Consider the following 25,229-nt stretch of genomic DNA (forward strand, 5'->3'; position numbering starts at 1 on the left):
AAATGGCATCAGCTTGTCTGAAGTAGCTGTCTTCCTGCAAGATTTCTGCTGCCCTGGAGTTAAAGCTCCATGTTAGAGAAATTCCCTGCCGGAGTGTAAAACACAGCATCACAAACTCAGTTGACGATCAATCTCCTTTTGGGGGTGCAGGTGAGAAACGCATCTCTGGAACTCAGAATGCAAGGAGCCTCCATCTTGCCATCAGGAAGGAGACGTCCCACCATTGCAGGAAAGCGGAGGGTGGCCAGCCCCCTCTTCCTCCCTTCCCCTCTGAACAGCTCTTGCCGTCTTCTAGAGCGCTGGGATGGCTTCCTTCTTTGCGTAGCCATGTGGCGCAATTTGGAAAGTGGCCACCATTTGATCCCGACCACAGAACAGGTCTGAATTTGGGTCGCCATCTAACAGCCTGGGGACCAAAGGGCCTCTCTGCTGCCTTGACAAAGTCTGCGCAGGGCTGCAGAAGATCTTTGCAGCATTCAGAAGCTTCTGCGCTTCTCTAAGGCAGCAAAATGAAGCAATTTCTCTTCACAAAAAGCCGGGACAAAATGACCGCATTTGGATTGTCCCTGCGGGGCCCAAGGACACCAGGCCTTCCCCCCCTGCCCCCCAATCTGAGGCCTGGAGAGCTTGGGAAGGTAAGTGCAGCATGGTGTGCTTGTGGCAAGCAGGCCCAAGCACTGAGGGGTCTCAGTGGATTGGGATGGGAGGAGAGGAGGGGGAATCCTGCACAGGAGTGTAAGAGTGAACGACCGCAGGGCTGTTGCAGCCATCGCAACTTTGAAATGAGGTCTGTTATGTAGCTTTTTGGGGAAGTGTGTTGTAATTTTGAGCATTCATTAAACGGCCTGTTGTACCTTGATTACCTGTATTCAATAAAAACCTCATCTTTCTGGAGTATAAATGAGAAGGAGCCAAAATTTTAAAATATTTTATTCTATTGTTCATTTTATACTGCATATTGTTTACCTGTTTCAAAGCAGGGACTAAAATTCTTTTTAAATTTAGAAGGCACAATCAATGTTAGCATGATATGGTGGGCATTATTAAAAGCATTGTTACAAAAGGTTCAACTACTTGTCATCTACAGTGGGGTGGGAAACTATGGCCTTTTTTGTGACTCGTGGACTTCAATTCCCAGAATTCCTGAGCCAGCCATGTTGGCCTAGGAATTCTGGAAGTTGAAGTCCAAAGTCATAAAAAGAGCCATAGTTCCCCCTCCTTTGTCCTATGGGGACAGCCAGGCAGATGGCTTCAGTGTCAAGATGGGGAAGAAATCTGGAAATCTCTTAGTCTTCGCCGCCGCACAGAAGGAGCAGAACTTTCCTGTAGTCCCCTGAGGTGTCTCCCTAGAAGGGAAAAACAAAGCATAGTTCCGTTTCATTTTATTGAAAGGATGCAAATTCAAGCAAATCACGGTTCACGGCCCCTACTTTAGCCATTACCTCTGAATTACAGGCATGCAAAATAAAGTTCACAATGTGTTTAATGTGAACCACTCTTGCCTTTCCTGAAAGCCTCCTTAAGTAACACCAGCTGCCTGCAATTAGTGCAGGTTCACGTCCCACCAGGCTCAAGGTTGACTCAGCCTTCCATCCTTCCGAGGTAGGTAAAATGAGGACCCAGATTGTTGGGGGCAATAAGCTGACTTTGTAATAATGCCGCTGGGGGTGTGTGAAAGCCCTAATAAGCAGGCATATACATAGAATGAAGGCTACTGCTAAGCTTGTTGATTTGTGCTTTAAATTGTAAGCTGCCCTGAGTCTTCGGAGAAGGGCGGGATATAAATGGGATTTTTTTAAAAAAAGCAAGAGTGCCCACAAGGTATAGCGGAAGATGGTGCCGTGATGATGCAGCCCAAGTTCCACGGCATACAGAAAATAAGCCGAGTTTCAGTCGTGCCCTTCTGACTGCCATCTTGATGCTTTTCATCGCAACCTACAGATGACTGGCTGGAAGTGCTCCAGTAACATTGGAACAGTTTGTTGGGCACACCTCCAATCCTCTGTGCAGGACCAATGTGATACTGTGCAGAAATTGCATAAGGTCAAACACCGCAGCTCACCTTAATGAAAGAGTAGAGGGATTGTCCATACGCGCGCTTGAACTCTGCCTTAATGTCAATCATATCGATCTCACAGCGAGAGACCATCAGGCGAATCAGAGTGTCATCGTCGGTCCCTAACCCCTGGTTTTGGGTTGGAAAAGAAAGACACGCCAAGTCAACCACCTGCTGGACTTCAGCCAGCAAAACATTTTGTCCCCTTTAAAACAGCCACCTGCTAATGGTGGAGTCCTTGACGCTCTGAGCATGGTTGTTTTCTTGCAGACATTTCATTACCAAACTAGTTAATATCATCAAACTAGGTGAGCTAGCACTGAGGGAGATTCTCAGTCCTCTAGGTACAGTTATCTGGAATTTGAGCCGTGGCAACAGGGCTTTTTTTCCTTTTGGTTTGAAATGTTTTGCTGCTTATCTATGTAGCTTCTTTAGATTGAAGAAGTAGCCAATCATTTCAAACCAAAAAGAAAAAAAGTCCAGTTGCCACGGCTCAACTTCAAGATAGCACCGAGGATGTTAACGAGTTTGGCCATGAAACGGTTGCTAAAAGCCACCATGCTCAGAGAGCATCAAGGACCTCACAGTTCAACCCTGAACTATTAATATTCTATCAGCACCTGCTAATTGGGCTAAATCAAGCTGTTAGTCAGTGCTTCTCAACTTGTAAAATATATGGGCTTCAACTCCTACAATTCCCCAGCCAGCATTCTGGGAGTTGAAGTCCACACATCTTAAAAGTCACTGAGGTTGGGAAACCCTGACAGAGCGCCTCTTGTTCATGCCAGAACTTTGCAGAATCCCCAGGACAGCATCATCCAGCCTTTTCTGGAGAGGCCAGGGATTAAACACCAGCCTTTTTCATGCAATGCCTGTGCCCGGATCGTGTAATTACAGGAAATCAATCCATTAATAAGGCACTCCTATTACAGAGCTCCTACTCAGTTTGCAGCTGTTTTTATGCATGATGTTTACCTTCATAGACTTGTACAGCCGTTCAGCAAAGTAGGCAGGTTTATTTCTCATGCATTTTACTGAGAAGAGAGGAGAATAAAGAAAGGCAGTTAGGCTTCTGGTTCTGTGCAGTTTAGTGCAACAGCCGAGGGATCACGGGCTCTGCGCGATCCCTCTACGGCTGATTTCTTTCTGTTTGGGGACCCTAAATGGGCCAAAAGCTGCCCCGCAGAGGCGGCAAGGAAGCCCCGTCGATCCTGGGGAGATGGCGGTCGATCAGGACATCTGGGGAAAACTCTCCAAAAGCTGACAGAAGAAAGGCTAGTGTCATTCAGGAATCTAGCCCAAGCTACATGCGGCTGAAGCCAAAAAGCACCAAACTAAGCATGATTGTAAACAGTGTGACTGAACTGGGTAAGAATATTGATTTTCTCTCTTCTACCTGAGAAGATTTCCTGAGAAAAAAAGAAAAACCCCAGAAGTTAAATTCCTCCAAATGTGAGGGGTGTGTGTCTGTTCCACCCTCCTCTAAAGGGAAGCAATGAATTAAGTTTACAGGGGGGGGGGGGAATTGAAAGATGGACTGGTGCTGACATCTAGTGGTGGATAAAAATACTGCCCTAAATATACAGCCCAGAAAAAGAGAAGCCTTGTTGTTGTGACCTTCAAGGTGTTGATTAAACAAAGAGCAGCTGGACTATCTACAAAGTGAGAACTACAAAACTTGAAATCCTCACCTATTGCCAGCAAGGCATCTTCAAGGTCTCCTGACATCTCGGATTTAATACTCTCTGTAATATCTTTGTTAGCAATGTTCTTGTATTCATCAAATACTAAATAAATAAAGATTTTTATTAGCAAACAAAAGAAAAGCAGTTCCAAAACTCCCAAACCTGGAAACTCAGCTATGTCTATGAGCATCTCTGTTCCGTTATTTCTATATTCAAATTTCCAATTTGAAAACAGCAAATATCCTGAATGAACTGAAATAAGAAACGACCTAGGCTAGTCTATGGTAGCCACAGGTAATAGGGGAATCACACCATCATGCCTTGAGGCACAGAACATTAGAATACCAGAGATGGAAGGGACCTTGGAGGTCTTCTAGTCCAATCCCCAGCTTGAGCAGGGATCCTATGCCATTTAAGACAAATGGCTATGCCATCAATTCTTGAAAGCTTCCAGTGATGGAGCACCCACAACTTCTGAAGACAAGCCATTCCACTGATTAATTGTTCTCACTGTTCAGAAAGTTTCGTCTTAGTTCCAGGTTAGATTTCTCTTTGGTAAACTTCCACCCATTGTCCTGCCCGCCCGCCCCCCGCCCGATGCTTTGGAGAATAGGTTGACACCCACTCCTCTGTGACAGCCCCTCAAGAATTGGAAGGCAGCTATTGTGACATCTCTAGTTCTCTTTGTTAGACTAGACATGCCCTTTCATCGTATGATTTAGCCTCAATCTTTGTTGCTCTTTCCTGCACCCTTTCCAGGATCTCAGCATCTTTTTTTGTATCATGGTGACTAGAAGTAAACAAAAAAGTTAAACAGCAGGACTTTGCTGCTGCAACTCTCATTCCCAGCCTACAACTGACCGATCATCATGTTGCCTATTAGTATAGCTTAGATCCCATTTTAGCGTTCGCTCTAGAATACACGTCGTTCCCAGGGTGCTTCTTTTTTTTTACAAGGATACACTGCCACCCTGATTGTTTACCTTTCAGCAGATGGTTCCTGCTTCTGGAGCACAAGATGGTAATGAACTGGCCCTCACTGGTGCCCCATTTATTCTCTCCTGCTTCATACAGGCACTAGAGGAAAGAAGCACAAAGAGCAGATTTTGCAAGGCGGTGAAAGAACAGGCAGGGGGTGGGTGGGGTTTGAGGTTTGGAACCACAACCTAACACATCCGCACCAATCCAGTCCCCATGGTAGCTTCCTTCGTGTTTTCACAGGTAGTGGGAGGGATGGGCAACTTCAGACAGATAAAGAAATGGAACTGTCCACCTCTGAGCGGTAAGGCACGCAGTTGTAAAGCTGGGACGTGACTGAGGATGTAAAACTAATCATTTTGGGCCCTGAGGATGCAATGTGGTGCACAATAATTGTTTTAAGCTTACCAGGTCTTAATGCAACCAGTATAATGGTCTGCATGTGACACACAATGGGGTGGGGATAAGGAGACATTCATGGTGTCACCCCAAATTGCCATTTGGCTGCTAAATTTTGGTGGTCTTCAACAGGCCCTGCATCGTCCACCTGTGCTCACCTACCTTTCTCCTGGAGGATTTCAGGAGGCAAAGAGTGGGAGTTAAGTTATACCCAGTTTAAAAGAAAAGCAGTTTGGAAATAAAGCAGCAAACTGCCTACTCATTCCCGCAAATGGGGTACTCACCTGAGCATCCTCCTTGGCCAGCCCCTGGTCAGCATACGGACTTTCATCCCTGTTGCCCTGGGGAGAAAAGGCAGGGGGGAGGCAAGTGAAGCCCAGCAGCAGTTCCAGACATGGCATGAGCAGGTGGAAGGAGCCAATGAGAAGGACCTTCAGCAGAATCATCTCCCACCTCAGTGGGATGCAGGAAAACGAATCTCTTAAAAATCTTTCCTTGGGACCTTGAGAACAGGTCTCTTTACCCAGCCGCAGAAGAGGGTAGCCCAACAAGCCACCTTACCCAGTGAAAAAGAGAAACTGGGTTGAAGTGGAGGGCCATAAATAAGCTGAAAAAAGATCAGCGTGATGCCAAATCCTCCCCTAAAACTCTGATCTGTGCGAGTTTGAAAGAGGGCAACTCTCACACGGATGTAGGTATCGTTGAGAAGGTTCCTCTCAACCCATCACAAGTTCTCAGTACTTTACTTATAACCCAGTTTAGAATTTGTGAGCTGTGGCCTTGTCCGTGCAGGAGGCCCAAGAAAGCTTATCACCCACCAAAAGAGAGCATGATTTTTTAATAGAATGTGCTGAAAATCCTAGGTCTTCAATCCAATTTGAAAAGATCATAGAGATGAAGGATGGGAATCCAGTGGATGCTATCAATGTAGTGAAAATCACTGAATATTTTTGAATAGGATACACAGAAATCACAGTTCATTGCTGGCTTACTACACCAATTATAGTTTAACATCACGTTCCCCAAAGAGACACGTGGACTATTGTTTGCATTCCTAACTTATTCCTAGCTTCTGTTTTGCACACACACACAAGTTCTGAACCACTACACAGAACTGCAAAGAGAGGTCAAAGTAACACAAAATGTTCTCAAACAAGCCATGATTCATTTTCACACCTGCAAAAATGCTTGCTCAACAAAAACAAACCACGATTTACCACGATTTAGGGTGCGGTGTGAATGCATCCACTATGTGAAGTGTGATTGGAGGCATGACAAGAAGAGCCAAGTACTTACAGTCGACAGGGATACCAGGACTCTCCGGAACTTGGAGGAAGTATCCGAAACAATGTCTTTCTCAAGGGTGGTTCCATACTCTGCAAAAAGGCCCAAAGATCTATCTCAAGAAAGCACCACAGTCCCATTCAGACAATTGGTGGAGCTGAGGAAAGCGTCACAACTATGGCAGCTTCTTGAAAAACAACCACTCACTTGCAGGGGAGTCTGCAAGGCATGATCAGAGCAGTCAGGATGGTGTCTGCAGATGGAGAGGGTTGGGAGAATAACCTTGAGGCACAGGAGGAGCAGCCCCAGCCAAGGCAATGGTCGGATACAAGAAATGGAGTCCAAAGGAAAAATGGGATAGAGAAGGCTGAAGGGACCCTCCCTACCTGTCTTTAGGATAAAAGCAGGGAGGGGGGAGGCATATTCAGAGTTGCAAGATTCTGTAACTAACTGTGATGGAGTGTGAAGCTGGTGAAGGCATTTGTGTGGGTTAGGGTTAGGGTTAGGGTTAGGGAGAAAGCAGCACATTCCTGTACTGGAAGGACTGGCAGAACCTGGGGTCGGAGTGAAAAGAGGGATCAGCCTAGAATCCCTATATAGCCACAAGCGAACTAAGTCCAATCTCCCTCCATTTCCACTGACCCTTATGTAATTCCTATCAGGTGCTAACCATTATCTGAGAAGATTCCGGCGCATAGGTGTGAGTACCAGTAAATCAGTTTAACTGTAAACCTGGTATTTCATGCCTGACCTTTCCAGAGAGAGGCCCAAGACTAGACTCTGCAGTCCTGAGCTGTAGGGGAGAGAGAGGAAAAGATTCAGGATAATCATACCCTCAGACAGTGATGGTGAACCTTTTAGAGACTGAGTGCCCAAACTGCAACCCAAAACCCACTTATTTATTGCCGGGTGCCGGGTGGGCGTGGCCCACTGGGTGGGCATGGTTGTGGTGGTCATGGCAGATTGGGTGGGGGTGGCCAAGCTGGGGGTGGTCACCTCAATGTTGCTGGTTGGAAAGGATGCCTGTGGGGGGGTGGGCAGGGATGGAGGACATCCAGGGGGTCTCTGGCAGGCAGGACGGTAGGCAGGAGGCTCATCCTGGGGGGTGTGGCGAGGTAGGGCAGGGGTGCCATTGCCATGGGGTGAGGCAAGGGCTGGGGCAGCTGCTGCCTGACACCATCGGCCCCCGCACACAGAGGCCAGTGAGCGCATGGGGACCAACGGTGTCCGTCAGCAGCCACAGCCTGCTGGCCCCTTGACCGGCACACGCTGGGGCTCTGCAGCCCACCAGCAGCAGTTCAAAGAAGCAGCCTCTGAGCTGGATGGCCAGCCAAGAGCTGAGGAGGCGATGCAGTGGGTCGTCCCCAGGAAAAGGAGAGCATGCGAGGGCAGGAGAGACAGGATGTGGGGGGAGGGAAGCCAGCCATGCCAGGATGCATCCAGCCACATGGGAACTCGGCTTGAAGAGGGACGGTTGCCATCTCTGGGGCATGGCATGGGTGCCCACAGAGAGGGTTCTGATTGCTGCTTCTGGCATGCGTACCATAGGTTCGCCACCACTGTGGGGCCACTAGAACCTCCCAGGGTATATTCGATAAGTAGAAGGTTACAGCTTTAGTCTGGCAAGATTATGTTCACTGGGTGAAAGTAAATAAAGAAATGGATTCATTGGGTCATCTTTGGACTTAGATCTGACAGAAATCCTATAATAAATATAATTTTAATATTCACAACGTTGGTGTTCAATTTTGATTTCCCTTAAATCGTTGACAGCAATGGTGCAATCACAGCTCTGCCTATTTTTTATGTGCACCATCATGGACACCATCTTGATTTTTCATGTGCACCGTCACAGACGCCATCTTGACTTTTTTGACCACGGCCTGCAGACAGTTATGACTACTAGACTCCAAGATTGGTTCTGCACAAATTCTGGGGAATGTATCTAAAACCATTCTCTGTGGTAGGTCTGTGGGTCAAGGGTAGGTCTGCACATCACCAAACATAACATGCAAATGGCATTCAGGACTTCCAGCTGCCATAAGAGCATAGCTGGCCATATGATTCCAGAAAGCTCCGTGAACTGACTGCAGGTGAGTGAGGAAGGCTATGGGACAGAATACTCACGACGGTGGTAAGTGTCATTAATCCTTCGGATTTCCTCATTGGTACGAGATGCCAGGATTTCTATCAGGCAGCCCTCATCTGTCCCAGCTCCCTGAAAGACAGACAAAGTACTTCAACAGAGCGCCAAGGCTGGGCAAATGCCAACCAAAGCAAGGTTTTTCTAGGAACATCTCCAGGCTTCAAAATAACTTTGACCAACCTGAAGGTGGAAACCAAAGCTTGTAGATCTCAAGCTGAAGGACTGTGTGGAATTTTATAGTATGAAAATGCCGGCTGCAAAAGGATGGAAAACTAGATTTCCTGCTCTCATAGGTGCACACTGTCATAGGTGCTCCCTACCCCAAAGTAGGGGGACAAAAACCAGGAATGGATGGAGAAAATTCCTACAAATTCAGGAGGCTCACTGGATCCCCATTTTCCAAACAATTCCCATGGTTTACTGTCTCTCTAATATCAGACTCTACAAAGGGGGCTCCAACCCAAGAAGCACATTTGTTTGACAAGACTTAAAGTTGCCAAGGTTGGACACACCTACTTGACATAGTCAACAATATGCTGGGGCATCTTTAGGGGAAGAGGAAGCAAAACGTAGAGCTACAGTTATGGCTGTAACTGCTCGCCTCTTTCTTACATGGAACATACAGTAATAGGTCTGGAAGGGACCTTGGAGGTCTTCTAGTCCAACGCCCTGCTCAAATGTCAACGTGTGTCAATACTTGTACAATAAGGGTGGAGCTTCAAACATGTAGCTGCAGAGATCACCTTGACTCTTTGACCTCCCCCAAGACCTAGCTGGATCCATGTTGCAAGTCACATCTAGAGATGAGTAAGGCATCTCCATGCTACCCACTTCCTGGAACCTTGAAGCAAATTGTTCAAAGAATATAATCCAGACGACCTTTTGAGATACAGGTCTTGGTCTGATATAAAACAGCTTCATGGACAATTCCACAGAAGTCTCTGGTTCTTTGTTGTAGTTAAAATTTTTGCAAACCTTTATTGCTCTTTTCAGCTCCTCTACATCATAAAGAGTGATGGGGGTCATCAGTCCAATAATAACTTTCTCAAAATTCTTACTCAGTTCAGACTTCAGGTCATCAATCAAATCCTGTTGGGGAAAGAAAATGATTAAATAACATCACAATGTCTAGTGTCATTTTTTGTTTCAAGTGCACCACCCAAAATTAAATCTTAGTTCTACTGGTAATTCTCTTCTAAAATTGGTATATTTCCTTCAAGGCAGAAGTCAAAGCTGTATGACAGCTGGCTTTTTAATTTTAAGGACATAAACCAAGATTAACCTTTTTTGTGACCACAGAATCTCACATTTGACATTATCTTTGTAAATTTAGCAGTGACTAATGAATTTGGCTTGAAATTTTTCAGGGCCATTTTTTTTACTTGTCTGCTTCTTCCCTGTCTCCTACTTTGTTCCATATAGTATCAATCTTTCTGCTATGTATTCAAAATACACACACACATACACGTATGTATGTATGTATATGTATAGATGTGTGTGCTTATGTATAAATAAGCATATGTATATGTGTATCTATCTATCTATATACACATACGCACATACACTTTTGAGAGTGGGTATCAGAATTTCATTTTTAATGCGTGTCAGTGTGTTCACTGAAAAAATGACAATAAGTCTTATCTTATCTTATCTTGCCATCTTCCATTACCTTACCATCTACCTTATTATTTAGGAAACCTGTTACCTCATAGCACACACTTATGTTATTTGTTCAAGCCAATTCTCCTCAAATAAGCCCTAAAATCACTCTTCAAAGGAACCTATCAGGATTCTAATATTCACGACAAAAGAATCTTATGTAGAAATTGCAAATAAAATACGGGCCTAACCCGTCTTTAGGGTGTAGAAAGTTCCATAAGAAAACCACAAGCCTGTGGGTTAAATGTATGATCAAAACCACAAAAGGCATGGGTATTTTTATAGTTTGCTTTGAATTGCATTCAGAGTTCTTTCCATTTTATGGGAGGGCCCACCTTTGTTCAGCTGAATAAATGTGCCTTTTGGGGGCAAATCTGGACTCAGTCACTTGTTCGCACTAAGTCACACCTGATTCCTGCCCAACACTATTTATCTTTCATTTCAATTATTTAATAATAGTTGATTCGGCTCCTTATTTAAACATTTACAAAGTGTATTTTCCAAAGAGATAGAGAGAGAAACAGAGAAAGACAGATGTGTGTGGGGGGGAAATCAATCTCCAAACAAAGAAAAGGTTTGCATTAGCAATAAAAACAATCAATTCTATTGACAGATATCCCTGGGTTAATGCAGTTGAACAATCACTTTCATAACTCCGCCCCCTCGGAAAAAAATATGCAGACACCTATAAAAGAGCCTGTTTGTTCTCCAGGCTTTGAGCATTTAAGACCTTTATGCCTGTCTGTGGGTATGTTTCCTGCATCTCCTGATTATTGTTTAAGTTTTTCTTTTTTCTCATCACTCCCTACCTCATTGTTTGATTTGTTTTCTTGGGATTTATGATTGGTTTTGATGGATTACATCCCAGAGTTTTACTGTATCTGTCAAAAATCCTGGAGCACAGGGGATCTACCAGAGGTTTGGAAAAGAGCTGATGTGGTTCCCATCTTCAAGAAAGGGGAAAAAAACTCAGACCCACAGAACTACAGACCAATCAGCCTAACATCAATACCTGGGAGGATATTGGAAAAGATAACCAAAAAAACAGATCTGTGAATATCTAGAAACAAATAAAGTTATAACTAGAAGCCAGCACGAGTTTGTTAAAAACAGATCATGCCAAACCAAACTTATTTCATTCTTTGACAAAATGACTAAATTAGTAGACCAGCGAAATGCTTTGAACACAGTAAGGCATTCAACAAAGTAGACCACAACCTACTTCTTGGTAAGAAAAGAAAAATGTGGGATAGACAGCATCATCACCAGAGGGATTCGTAATTGACTGACAAACCACACTCAGTGTGTAGTTCTACATTGAGGGAAGTAAGCAGTGGGTTACCACAAGGTTCCGTCTCAGGCCTGGTACTCTTCAATATCTTCATAAATGATTTAGATGAGTCTGACACTAATCAAGGAGAGAAGCAACCTAGAACTAAGGAGAAACTTCCTGACAGTTAGAACAATTAACCAGTGGAACAACCTGCCACCAGAAGCTGTGAATGCTCCAACACTGGAAGTTTTTAAGAAGAGACTGGACAGCCATTTGTCTGAAATGGGATAGGGTTTCCTGCCTGAGCAGGGGGTTGGACTAGATGACCTCCAAGGTCCCTTCCAACTTTACTATTACGATTATGATTATGAAAGTTGCCAAGTTTGGAGACCACTGTTATAGAAGCCAGATGATCCCTCCAGTAATCAGGCCCATACAGCTCTTAAGTTGATCCCTCAAGCTTAGAAAGCTCAACAACAACCATCACTGAACAGGGAGGAACTTCACCATAAGGATGTCTACTTTCAGCATTCTCACAGCTCTATAGCCATGGGTCTTTAACCCACACCGGTGTTCTAAACACAGCCCTACAGGCATGAGAACAATCCCTGTCATATTAGCATCTTATTTTTAAGTCCATACACAGCGTAAAATGAAGTAAGTGGCATCAAAACCCAGCAAAAGATCCAGGAGAACCAAGAAGTCACACTCTTTGTGAAGACCATCTAAGAATGATTCAGTTCCACATCAAGAAGGAGAAAGCCCCAGATTCACACATACCTGATGTGGCTCTTCTCAAATTTTCTCGCTATTCATTCCACTGCTGATGTTAATAGTTTTATGCAATTTCCAGCCCCCTCAAATTTGCAGTCTATATGTGAATCCAGTCCCAGAGTTCACATTCAGTGCTACCTACCCGACCAATACTGGATTTGTAGGCAATCTTAATCTCCTGCCGTTGGGACAAGTTCCTGTTGACCACGATGTCAATGATGGCATCTTCATCAGTACCTGGGACAAGAGACTGAAGATTCAGAGAAGGGCAAGAAAGAGGACCAAGCAATTGAAACTAGAATCCATGGAGCAGAATATGGGGAGAAGCTGGTAGGTGAGATCAAGTACATGTTTAGCAAACAGGAAAATCCAGTTAATCAGGACCTCCAGAGCAAGGCCACAGGAAACACAAATCTGAGGAGAGAATGCCAGAGTTTGGACCTAATTCAGAACAAGGCTTTTTTTTAAAATTCCATTTATATCCCGCCCTTCTCCGAAGACTCAGGGCGGCTTACAAGCTTAGCAGTAGCCTTCATTCTATGTATATGCCTGCTTATTAGGGCTTTTGCCCCCCCCAAGTGGCATTATTACAAAGTCAGCTTAATTGCCCCCAACAATCTGGGTCCTCATTTTACCTACCTGGGAAGGATGGAAGGCTGAGTCAACCTTGAGCCTGGTGGGACTCGAACCTGCACTAATTTCAGGCAGCTGGTGTTACTTAGGGAGGCATTAGCCCACTGCTCCACCAAGGCTCTACTATTTCTCATGGTCTCTTTGATGCATCTCTGTGCGATTTCTTTTCTGAACACTCTCTGCACAAAACAAGTTTAGCCTTCCCACCTCCAGCTGGGCAGGGCTTACAATTCCCAGCAGGACGTCTATGGAGACACTTAATCATCCAAAGCTGCTTTTCCCAAAGGGCAACTGGACTTCCTTCTCTTCTTGAACTGAAGAACCTTCCTGGATGAGAAGCAAAACATTTTCAAAGACAAAAAACCAAGTCCAGTTGTCTTTTGAAAAAAGCACCTTTGGGAATTCACAGCAGGCATAATAAGCTTCTGGTTGAAAATTCTGGGAGCTCCAATCCAAGGGTGCCAGGTAGGAAAAGAGGATCTTTTCATGCTTCCTAATGGCCTGGTCAAAGGGGACTTTGAGGCAGAAACACTACAACTTCACAGCAATAAATCAAGAATAAAGCTGAGGACTCACCCAAGCCTTTCATAGCTTTACGGAGGTTCTGGGCATCAGCCTCAGGGTTGAAGTTGGAGGTCCCTTTGATGGTTCCTCTGTTTCCTGCCTAAAGCCACAGAATGTCAAAAATCAAACCCCAGGAGAGTTGTAAAAACAGAGGAAGCAATAAAAAAGTCCAGATTTACAAGGAATATTTGACTTATGACCACAATAGAGCCCAAAGTTTCCGTTGCTAAGCAAAAGAATTGTTAAGTGCATTGTGTCCCATTTTAACTTCTTTCTGCCACATTTTTAAAGTGAATCACTGTCGTTTATTAAATGAATCATGCTGTCATCAAGTGAATCTGGCTTCCCCCATTGACTTTGCTTGTTAGAAGCCAGTTGGGAAGGTTGCAATGGAGATCCCATGACCTCGCGAGAGGGCAACTGTAATGAATCCATGCCAGTTGCCAAGACGTCGAATCCCAAACCCGAGACCATGTGGGGAAGCTGCAATGGTTGTAAGTGTAAAACCGGTCATAGGTCACTTTTTTCAATGCCATTTTAAATTTAAACCATCATTAAAGAAATGGCTGTAAGCCGAAGACTTTGCAGCACAAGAGGATGGGGATAAGGAAGCAGTGCTGAATTCAGACCAACTTTCTCCAACCTCCCAGGATATCAACAATTTAGACTTTGCAAAATTCATCTCGGTTAGCCAACAGAGAGTGTCCTAGTACATTCTTTGTTGTGTTAACTTCTGCAATGGAAGCAACCAATGTTTTGGGCCATCTTAAAAGCTAATACATGTATTTCAGCATAAACCTTTGCTGACCGCAGTGCATAAAATAGCATCCAGTTGCGACCCTACCTGGACCGAGATGCCCTACGCACAGTCACTCATGCGCTCGTGACCTCCCGTTTAGACTACTGCAACGCTCTCTACATGGGGCTGCCCTTGAGGACCACTCGGAGGCTTCAGCTGGTGCAGAATGCAGCCGCGCGAGTTGTGATGGGGGTTTCCCGATACTGCCATGTAACACCTCTACTCCGCGAGCTGCATTGGCTTCCGGTTGCCCTCCGGGTGAGATTCAAGGTGCTGGTGATGACCTATAAAGCCCTACATGGCTTGGGTCTGGGATATCTGAGGGAACACCTGCTGCCGGCATCAAGCTCCCTTCGTCCAGTGCGCTCCCACAGGGAGGGTCTTCTCAGGGTGCCGGCGGTAAAAGATTGCTGGCGGGTAACACCCAGGGGGAGGGCCTTCTCAGTGGGTGCGCCTGCCCTCTGGAACCAGCTGCCCGTGGAGCTTAGGACTGCCCCCGACCTCCGTTCATTCCGCCGGGACCTGAAGACCGGGCTCTTCGAGCTCTCTGGCCCAGGCTGAGAATTTTAATTTTAATTTTAATTGGGTTTTTTTACTTTTTCAGGGACTGTTGTAATTATTTTTAATTGTTTTTAACTTTTGTATTTCTTGTTTTAAATACTCTGTAAACCGCCCTGAGTCCTGCGGGAAAGGGCGGTATATAAATCCAATTAAATAAATAAATAAATAAATCCTGTTCAAACTGCAGGATCTGGTGACAGGGGATAAGGCCACGGCAGGTAAGGGCAAAGGGGATCTCCTCCATTATGCCCGCTCACTGTGCTCATCTTGCACAAGGACATTGTGATGGGTGGGATGTCTACGTTGCAGAGTTGATGAGCAAGTTGCCCAAAACTGCAGCTCAGGACAAACAGGGGCATCAGAAGGAACCAACCAGCTGCCTTGGGAGGGGGCTGTCCTGCCCCAGTAGGAAGAGGAAACAAGATTAATTTCAAAGAGCCAGTTGACTGTACCTGAACTCAAGAGTGCCAAGTCAGCAACTCTCTGTTTCCCCCCTCCCACACCAAGGGAAGACCATTCCTCCCCTTCCTGAACTCTGTGAGACTAAAGGACCCTGCTCCATCTGCTCACTGCATCCCCTCCTGCTGAGTTTCATAAAGATGTTTATCCTCTCAGAAAGTCAGAAAGCGGTTTACACACACCCCTTGATCTCCCTCCCTCAGATGGAGGCTCTTCTGATGATACAGGCGAGTTCAGATGATACAGGCTCTTCTGATGATACAGGCGAGATCAGAAGAAATGGAGATTAAAGGTGATTAATCCCAGAAATGGATTTGGGAACAGCCGCTGAGCCAAATGCCCTTCAGACCCAAAACAAGGAATTTGTATGTGCGTGCCTCCAAACCAATCTTGACTGCTGGACAAGACTTCACAGATTCAGAAGTAGTTTTGCCTTTCTTCTTTCTAGGGATGAGAAGAGCTTGGCCCAAATTCTCCTGGTTTCTAGCCTGGGGCCTTTAATCAACCCACCAAGCTGTCTCTCTCCCTTGAGTCAGCCTTGACTCCTGATGACCTCGAGAATTAGTCCCTGCAATTTCCTTGGCAGTTTCTCCCTCACGCCTTCTTCTTCCTGGACCTAAAAGGGAGGGTTTGGCCCAAATTCCCCCAGTCGCATGCTGCTGCTTCTCCAGAGCTTGAATCACTACATCAAACTGGCTCTCGAGGAAGTAATTAGGAGCTGTCATCCTACGCCAGAAACTGCTGGTGAATTTTTAGCTTCCAGGGTCACCTGCAGAGCAGGTCAGAGACCTGTGGGTAGCGCTGGGCTGCAACAGAAGCTTTGCTGCCACTTAAAGAAAAGCTGGAGAAAATCTTCTGCCACAGCCTCACTAGGGGAGCAGGCCAGGTTGAACCCCATTGGCTTTGACAAAGTCCAGTTGACACAAAGCAGTTTCAAATGGCCCCGGTGCTTGTCTACACAATGAAAGTAACAAAGGGAAGGAAAGTTATCTGGGTTTTCCACCTAGTGCTAAACCAAGCTTTAACTATGGCTTGCTGAGGACACAATTGGCTACCTTGGCATAAGAAACAAAGCCTTAAACCACCATTCATGGCACACAATGGCTAGGGTCACCCTATTCATTGAACCCAAAATAAAGGAACTGAATTTAGATTTACCCTGACCAGAAAAGGTTTTATCTTCAGCGGCAATTATACTGTGCAGCAGAATACAACTACACATCACACTTGGCCAACTGCCACCTTCGCTGCCACGCCAAGCCCTCATATTAGCTGTTCCCAAGAATAACATTTACCCTCTCCAGAAGATTTATTCCATCTGTTTAATTGCCCTGAGCCAACAGCTCAGGACACTGAACCTTTGATCAGATGCAGGGTACGCCAGGCACCGCCTGGGACTTCAAGCAAGCAAAACCACGTACCATGGCAATAAACTTTGTGCAACTCTCTAGCAACCAGTCAGCCCTGCAGACGGTCCCTGCAATAAAAAAGAGAATAAATTATGATAAGGCTCAGCAAACACAGGAAGAAAGGCACTTTTTGCTATTAAAGAGGAATATTAAACTGATGCTTGGAAAGTTTATTGGTGGGCATGAACATCCACAGCAGGGAAACATGTACCAAATGGGTATATCTGGGCCCTGAAGACTTTCAGTGTGGGTGCCCTCAAATCCCCCTCCCTCATAATTGCAAAGAATTGCCAGTTTTAAAAGAGGAACTAATTGCATTAAGTGTATGCAAGTGATTTCATACAATCTTAATTGAACATAAGCTACACCAAAGATACGTTGGGTGAAAAAATCAGCACGGCCTTGCCTGGAGACCAAAACATATGAAGAATGTTTACAAGAATTGGGTATGACTAGTCTAGAAAAAATGACTTTTTTTAGTATATTTTATTGATTTTTTTTACAATAACAATCTTTAGTGTTTAGTAAACAGCATGTTATCTGGGTTCATATATTTAAAAAACAATCAATAATAATTAATTTCTATAATTCCATAATATATTAAGTCTGTTTTCTTGATCTTCCCTTCTTCCAGTAATATTCTCCTTTGTCAGCATTAGACAGATATTTCTTAATACTTTCGATGCATACAAAGTTGGATATAGACATTTTTTGTCTATATTTTGTACAAGTAACAATGACATCCATATATATGATTTCAATTGTATTTGTGAAAGTCATCTTATTAAATCACTATGCATTCTGTTTTCAGAATTCTTATTTATACTTAATTTCCCCTTGATATTCAGACCATTCTTATCAGTCATAATTTTCTTAAAATTGATTACCTTTAAATATCCAAACTTTTCATTTACCTATGCCATCCCAATATTTTCATATTTCATATATTATAAAGATACTATACTACTTATATATCTTATAACATCCACATATAACATCTTTTCTGGTTGGCTTATGTTTCAATTATATTTGTAAAAGTTATCTGGTTAAGTCACTATATGTCCTGTTTTCACAATTCTTATTTAAGCTTAATTTTCCCTCAGTATTCAAATCATTCTTCTCGGTCATACTTCTCTCAAAATTAATTACCTTTAAATGTCCTAACTTTTCATTCACATCAGCCAATATTTTTATAGGTCATATATTATAAAAATACTATACCACTTATGTCTCTTATCCCTCTTACTATAGCTCCATTATATCCAAAATTATCTATTCTTTTAACCATGTTCAAACAAGCGTTTAGTCATGTAGTACTCCATCTGGTAAGTCAAATCAGGTCTCTTGAATCTAACTCTGGCCTTCTTCTTTTGCCAAGTAGCTTTCCAAGTTAGTATATTCTACTTGCCAGGGGATTCCTGTATTTTTGTAAATATTGTTGGGAGTGAAAAAGACAAGTTGTATATGATGTCTGCTTTTTGTCTCCCAGACTCTAATGATTCTCCTGGCAGCTCTATAATCCATTTTATTAAATCTTTTTTCTTATCCTCAACTTTGTTTTGAAGTCCTGACAGATATCTTTTCCATTTTCATTGTTGTGGCAAAATTTTATAGATTTTTTTTTCTGTTTGTGTTAAGTTATAGTTCTACTCATTTGTAGCTTCCTTGTTTAAGTCACTTTCTTCTAGTTTGTGTTCTGTTATCTGGTTTGTTTGTTCATTCTTTATTGTAGTTTTCTGAGAGTTTTTTGTGATTTTAAATTGAAGATGTGCTCATTTATGTCGACAAAGTGGTTTTTAATCTCATCGTGGTTTGAAACCATTGTCACTTGAATCTGTTGTAGCATTGCATACATTTCCTACTGGAAAGTATTTGTCTCATCTGAGTATTACTCCTGCAGATCTCTGATGTTCCAGGCTAGGTCCTTCAGAAGGGAATATTAGGTGTGGTTTCCTGTCACTTTTAGATAGGTATGCAATATCCATTTTGTCTCCTCTCTCCAGATAGTCTTTCACCCATACCATCGTCTCTGTGTTTAGCCTTATCAAACCAGTCAATCTTAAAATCCAAACAACCAAGTCTTATATAGTTCTTATCTTTATATATGGTTTTTGTAAACAAATGTGTTTCCAATTATCAAGGCATCAGTGGAAGCAGTGTTTTATAACAATTCTTCTGTTCAGGGGTCTTTGAATTATCAACTAGTCAGAATTGCAGCAAAATGTTTCACCACCCTAAAGCCTTCCAGTAAATTCCCCCCATAGAAGATTAGCCAAGAGTCAAAGATTTTCTTTCTCTGCAAACGATCCTTGAGTTTAGACAACAGTTAAAGTTTTTTTTTCTGCAGACACTTAAGCTTATGGGTGGCCCAGTATGTTTTCTTTCTTTGTTCCTAGCAGTTTTCTATTTAGCTGAACGTTATTAAAATTCAAGGGAACAGATTATTCTTTATTTCTAGGCATCTTACCAATTTCTGAGTCAGTGTTATGCTATTGTTCTATGCTCTAGTTCTCCACTAGATGTCAGTAATTATTTCTTTTCCAACTTTTTAAACAAATAATTTTTTAAAAAAATTCATCAATACTCTTTAGGATATAAAATCTTAACATTTTCTTAATTTTCAGATTTATCCAGACTATAGTAATATTAATTTCATTTCATTATATTTCTTTCCCTCTTGGAAGTTAATTCACTGCTTCTGTCTATGGTGATCCCCTCCTTTCACTTTCAGAGGATTTCTTGCTTTGGGGATCTTTTCCAATGATTCAGTTACAAAATAGAGGAGAGATGATCGATACTCTCACCTAGTTCCAAGCACTCTGTTCACCATTGTTCTGGTTTGTGCTCTTGGACTTCAGCTGCTGGCAGCTTGGGCTAGAGTCGCTGGTGTGCAGCTAACCTTTCTCCTGTCAGGTTGGAGGTCTTCCCCCGGAATGAACGGATCAACTGCTATTGTTCCGTGATCATCGGGGTGCCCCTCCTTCTTTGTTGCCTCTCCAGGTGATATCAGACCCATTTAGGGTACCCTGGGAGGGCAAAAACAGCCACAGTGTGTGAAGCCCTACAGTCCCTCAGCTGCATCGCTGTGAGGCAGAACCAGAAGTGAGAAAAGAAGGACTTGGGTGACATTATAGCAGTATTCTAGTATTTGAGAGGCTGCCACAAAGAGGAGGGGGTCAACTTATTTTCCAAAGCACCAGAAGGCAAGACAAGAAACAATGGATGGAAACTAGTCAAAGAGAGAAGCAACCTTGAGGATTAAGAAGAAATTCCTAACAGTGAGAACAATTAACCAGTGGAACAGCTTGCCTCCAGATGTTTTGGGTGCTAAATCACTGGAGGTTTTTAAGAAAAGACTGGACAGGCATTTGTCTGAAATGGTATTGGTTCTCCTGCTTGAGCAGGGGGTTGGACTAGAAGACCTCCAAGGTCCCTTCCAGCTCTATTTTGATTGACTGAAGACCCACAGCGAATTGGCCATGGCAAGTTGGCCATGGCCAATTGGCTGTGCTGAGTTGGCCACATTGAGTTGTCCTAGAAAGGGGATTTCTGTAGATACAGAGGCGATGCAGCCTAGGCGAAAGGACTAAAACAATTTTTAAGTCCGGAACTTTGGAAGCAGTTCAGGTAGACACCTCCCAAAGCCAAATGTGTATATGGAGGAGGAAGGGGTCACGCAGAATCAAACTGGTAACAGTCTATTTCAATAAAGGTTCCCCCGCACATGCGTGCTAGTCGTTTCCAACTCTAGGGGCCGGTGCTCATCTCCATTTCAAAGCCAAAGAGCCAGCACTTCTCCAAGGACGCCTCCGTGGTCATGTGGCTGGCATGACTAGACGCCAAAGGCGCATGGAACGCTGTTACCTTCCCACCGTAGTGGTCCCTATTTTTCTACTTGCATTTTTACATGCTTTCGAACTGCTAGGTTGGCAGAAGCTGGGACGAGTAACAGGCACTCACTCTGCTACACGACACTCAGGATTCGACCCACCAAACTGCCAATCTTCTGATCGACAAGCTCAGCATCCTAACCCACAGAGCCAACGCGTCCCTTCTATTTCAATAGCCCATTTCAATAAAGATAGTTTTAGCCTTTGGGTAGAGTTTTTTCCCCGGTCTGTCCTAGCTAGTGAGCTCACCGTATGACTACAAATTCTGGTTACGTAGCTTCTTGCAAATAAATCCAACCTCTGGCCTAACTACGTCCTCAGTGTAGCCTTCCCTATAGGCTGGCACTCTCCAGATACTGGGGATGCTTTTCCACAATTCCCTAGCCAATCTAGCTGGCTGGGGAATCCTCAGAATGGCAACCCCAACACAGCTTGGGGAGAACTGCAAAGGCATCCCTAATGTGGGCTGGGCCAAAACCAGAGGAGTTCCCCAAGAAGTGGAAATTTCGACATCTGTTCCAGGCTGGATGAGTCATGAGTGTATAAAGCTGGCAGACTTAATCTGCCTGGCATCCATTTTATGAGCAGGCCCAATCTCCCCAAGGCAGCCCCTCATGTGTCTCTGCTCCAATTTCTACCCAGGAGACAATCTTTGCACAGGCAGAAAATCAATTATATGTCGCCACATACTTATTAATGCCCTGAAGCTTCAATAAGTAACTGAAAGCAAACAAAAGGATTAAAACAGGGAAGGTACCCATAAAAACCCCCAGAGGCTGGATGCAAACCAACTAATTCACTTTGGCTTCCTGCCTTGCAACGTAATCCAGCCTCTGCCCACTGGATAATTCTGTCAGTTAGTCTTATTTCCATCTGCTTTGCAACCGCTCAACGTGGAGCGATGGAAAATTTTGGAGCCACATTTCCGGTTGTGCCTGTTCCACTCTGGGCCTGGCTTGGAAAAAAAGAGGCCAGCAACTCTAAACGGCTGCTTAGAGAAGAACACATCTGGTCACTTTAACAGGATTGCTCTCAGTTTTTCAGGTGTGCAAGCAACGTCTTGTGCAGGGTGTGTGGTCAATTGCCTTCAAGAACTGGTCTGACCCTTTTCAAGCCATCCCACTACCGACAGCCTAACATTAGACCGTCGGCAGAGTCACAAGTCCTGATCCTGCTGCACCGCACAGCAGCTGCCTCTCCTGGTTACGGTCAAAATCTCTACCACAGCAGCTAGGGAAGACTTGGCATTCCTGCTGGCACCGAAGTTGAGACCCTTTTAGACGGTTCTCCTGCTTGCTCTAACTCAGCTTCTCTGAAGGTCTATGGAGATTCTCAGGCACCCGGGTCATGGTTGTCCCAAGGGTGCTTTTTCAAAAGGCAACTGACTTTGTTTTTTTCTTGAAGAGATTTCAACTTCTACAGTCAGAACTGAAGAAGCTTCTTGGATGAGAAGGGAAATGTTTCCAAGCAAAACAACAAGCAAAACCAAGAAAGTCCAGCTGCCTTTTGAGAAAAGCACCCTTGGGTTAGCTTCTCTGACCTTTCCAGAGCCCCCTCTTCCTCCTCTGCCCTCTTTCAATAGCCTCGTTGTTGTTGTTAACTGCGAAGTCGTGTCCGACCCATCGCGACCCCATGGACCACGTTCCTCCAGGCCTTCCTGTCCTCTACCATCTTCTGGACTCCATTTAAGCTCACGCCGACTGCTCCAGTGACTCCATCCAGCCACCTCATTCTCTGTCGTCCCCTTCTTCTCTTGCCCTCCACCTTTCCCAGCATGAGGCTCTTCTCCAGTGAGTCCTTCCTTCTCATTAGGTGGCCAAAGGATTTGAGTTTCCCCTTCAGTTCAATAGCCTACAGTGTGACTAAGGTCTGCATTGCAACAGAGACACTCAGCACCAGCGATATGACCCACTGGAACTAACTGTAGGATTATACAGGCAGTCCTTGAGTGACATCCGTCCATTCAGCAACTGTTCAAAGTTATGAGGGCACTGAAGAAATGGATTTACAACTCATTTTCAACGTTCTGGCCATTGCAGCATCCCTGCGGTCGTGTGATCGAAATTTGGGCTAGCTCGCATTTATGACTCCCGCTTGCCTTTGCCCACTGCTTCAGCTGAAGGTACAACAGAATGTTATTGACATGCACACGGTGTATATTTGGGCTCCCGGCAAAGCTGTGCAGACCTGAGCAAAAGCAGAGCCAGAGCTTATGTGCCTTTGGCCCGCTGCATTGCAAGCACAAAGGAAAAAGAGGACACCGTTGAAATCACAGCGGGACGCAGGATTGTTTTAGATAAACCGCTCCATATTATTATTTATCCTTTCCCAATAAGTTAGCCCAGTGATCCTTTCCCCAACTATTCTGGCTCTGCGGACTGGCGGTGGCGGCAGCGGTGGCAGCAGGGAGGGAGGGAGGGAGGGGAGGGGATGGTTTCGCATGCATGTGTGCCACTCGCACAAAGGCAGCTTCACTCACCCGTGTGCTTGCCCACCGCTTGCGCAGCCTGGCGTCGTGGGCCACGGCAGCTGTTAAATAACATGGTTGTTAAGTGACTTTGGCTTCCCCATCGATTTTGCTTGTCAGAAGTTGCAAAAGGGGATCCCGTGACCTTGGGACACAGCCATGGTCATAAATATTAGGTTTTTTTACTTTTACTTTTTTTTATTTATTTTAATTCCATTTATATCCCGCCCTTCTCCGAAGACTCAGGGCGGCTTACAAGCTTAGCAGTAGCCTTCATTCTATGTATATGCCTGCTTGTTAGGGCTTTCACACACACCCCAGCGGCATTATTACAAAGTCAGCTTAATTTCCCCCAACAATCTGGGTCCTCATTTTACCTACCTCGGAAGGATGGAAGGCTGAGTCAACCTTGAGCCTGGTGGGACTCGAACCTGCAGTAATTGCAGGCAGCTGGTGTTACTTAAGGAGGCATTAGCCCACTGCTCCACCAAGGCTCTTATATTTGTATACTGCCCTTCTCCCAAAGGACTCAGGGCGGTAAACAGGGCACATATAAAATACCAAGTACAAAAGTTAAAAGAGAATTAAATATAAGCCCGAGCTAAAACAATAAATAATAGTATAAAAAAACCGCAATAAAAACCCCAACACATCCCCCATCAGGCCAGGCCGGCTTGTTCGAACAAGTGAGTCTTCAGATCGCGTTCGAAGGAGCGAAGGTTGGGCACTGTCCGGAGCTCAACCGGCAACCGATTCCATAAGTCCGGGGCGCCCACAGAGAAGGCCCTCCCCCTGGGGGCCACCAGCCGACATTCTCTGACCGGAGGCACCCTGAGGAGGCCCTCTCTGTGGAAGCGCACAGGGCGGAGGGGTGTTGACGCCGGCAGTAGGTGCTCCCGTAGGTAATCCGGACCCATGCCATGTAGGGCCTTGAAAACCATTACCAAAACCTTGAACCTCACTCGGAAGACAACTGGCGGCCAATGCAGCTGGCAGTTGCCAAGCCTCTGAGTTTTGATCACGTGATCAAGGCGATGCTGCAAAAGTCGCAACGGTGAAAAACGGTCCTAAGTCACCTGTGCCTTTGTAACTTTGAAGGGTCACTAAAGCAGCGTTTCCCAACCTTAGGAACTTGAAGATGCGTGGACTTCAACTCCCAGAATTCCCCAGCCAGCATAGCTGGCTGGGGAATTCTGGGAGTTGAAGTCCACGCATCTTCAAGTTCCTAAGGTTGGGAAACGCTGCACTAAAGGAACTGCAAACCGTCCTCAACTTGACCGTTGCGCTTCTGCAACCTTCTGCCCCTTCCCCCTCCCGGGATTCCGCTTGAATCTTCGCAGCAAGGTCGGAGCTGGGGCAAACACTCCCTGCCCACCAAGCCTGCCCCCGCCTCGTGGCAGATCGACGGAGCGGCCGCTTTGCAACTTCTCGTCCCGCAAGAGACGCGCGGCGGAATCCCAGCCCAGCGCGGCCCCCTGGGTCCGCCGGCCGCTGAATTGCGGGCAGCGCAGCGGGCGGAAGCAGAAGCCCTCGGCCGCTCTCCGGCCTCCCGGGGGCCGGCCCGCGCGCCAAGCAAGGCCGGTCCGCGGCGGGCCAGCCGGGCTCTGCGCCCGTGCCCTGCCCGCCACCCTCGGGCTCCCGGCGCCCCGCTCGCTCGGGGAAGACCGCCCGAAGGTGGCTCGCGGCCGCCCCGACGCCCGGACCCTCCTCCGCCCCGTCGAGGGAAGCGCTGCAACCCGACCCGGACCCGCTCCGGCCACCTGGCCTCGCCCGCCTTACCTGCTCGTCCTCGCCCGGGAAGCCGCGAGGCCCGGCTCCGCTTCCTTTTTTAGGGACGGCGAGGCCCGCCCTGCAGGGAGCGGCCACGGGCGAACGCCTGCCCTCGCGGCGGCGGCTGCCGGGAGTTCCGCGGGTCGGGTTGCAGCGCGGCCGGGCAAGCGGCCGGTGGGAGGAGCGCCCGAGGAGCAGCGGATCCGGCCTGGGCACCTCCCGGCAAAGCCCCCCCTCCGAGGCCAGCGGGCTCCGCTCTCTCTCTCTCGTTCTCGGTCTGTCAATACTTATAGCTGGCTGGCTGTCTCTCCATCTAACAATCTTTCTAGCTTGGTTTCTCTGTTTCTCTCTGTCTTTTGGTCTGGTTTTGCAGGTGTAGTCGTCGATACCTTTGTGTAGCGTGCGCATGTACAGTAAGTTGTC

At 45.7% G+C, this 25,229-nt stretch overlaps 1 protein-coding gene across 3 annotated transcripts; it reads right to left on the reverse strand.

The window, feature by feature from the left end:
* Nucleotides 1-914: 914 nt before the first annotated feature.
* Nucleotides 915-25,229, reverse strand: LOC310644004 (annexin A4-like). 3 transcript variants are annotated; one of them, XM_083368755.1, is made up of 14 exons: nt 24,816-24,834; nt 23,049-23,098; nt 16,692-16,747; nt 13,464-13,551; nt 12,397-12,491; nt 9,524-9,637; nt 8,530-8,620; nt 6,415-6,494; nt 5,403-5,459; nt 4,725-4,818; nt 3,748-3,843; nt 3,032-3,090; nt 2,063-2,185; nt 915-1,346 (listed from the first exon to the last, which is right to left on the reverse strand). In XM_083368755.1, the coding sequence occupies exons 3-14, from the start codon at nt 16,692-16,694 to the stop codon at nt 1,287-1,289; spliced, it is 960 nt and encodes a 319-aa protein (XP_083224881.1). In that variant the 5' UTR covers nt 16,695-16,747; nt 23,049-23,098; nt 24,816-24,834; the 3' UTR covers nt 915-1,286. The 3 variants fall into 3 exon arrangements, with proteins under 3 accessions (XP_083224881.1, XP_083224879.1, XP_083224880.1); XM_083368753.1 differs by lacking the exons at nt 23,049-23,098; nt 24,816-24,834 and adding an exon at nt 25,196-25,229; XM_083368754.1 differs by lacking the exon at nt 23,049-23,098 and having other exon boundaries at nt 24,816-25,035.

This window comes from Vipera ursinii, assembly GCF_947247035.1.
Source record: "Vipera ursinii genome assembly, chromosome: 8".
NCBI lineage: Eukaryota > Metazoa > Chordata > Lepidosauria > Squamata > Viperidae > Vipera > Vipera ursinii.

Coding starts and splice junctions, on each gene's coding strand:
- LOC310644004 (XM_083368753.1), bottom strand. Junction 12,492..13,463: donor TAAAGCTATGAAAGGCTTGG/GTGAGTCCTCAG, acceptor CTCTTGTCCCAG/GTACTGATGAAGATGCCATC. Junction 2,186..3,031: donor GGCTGTACAAGTCTATGAAG/GTAAACATCATG, acceptor ACCCAAAACCAG/GGGTTAGGGACCGACGATGA.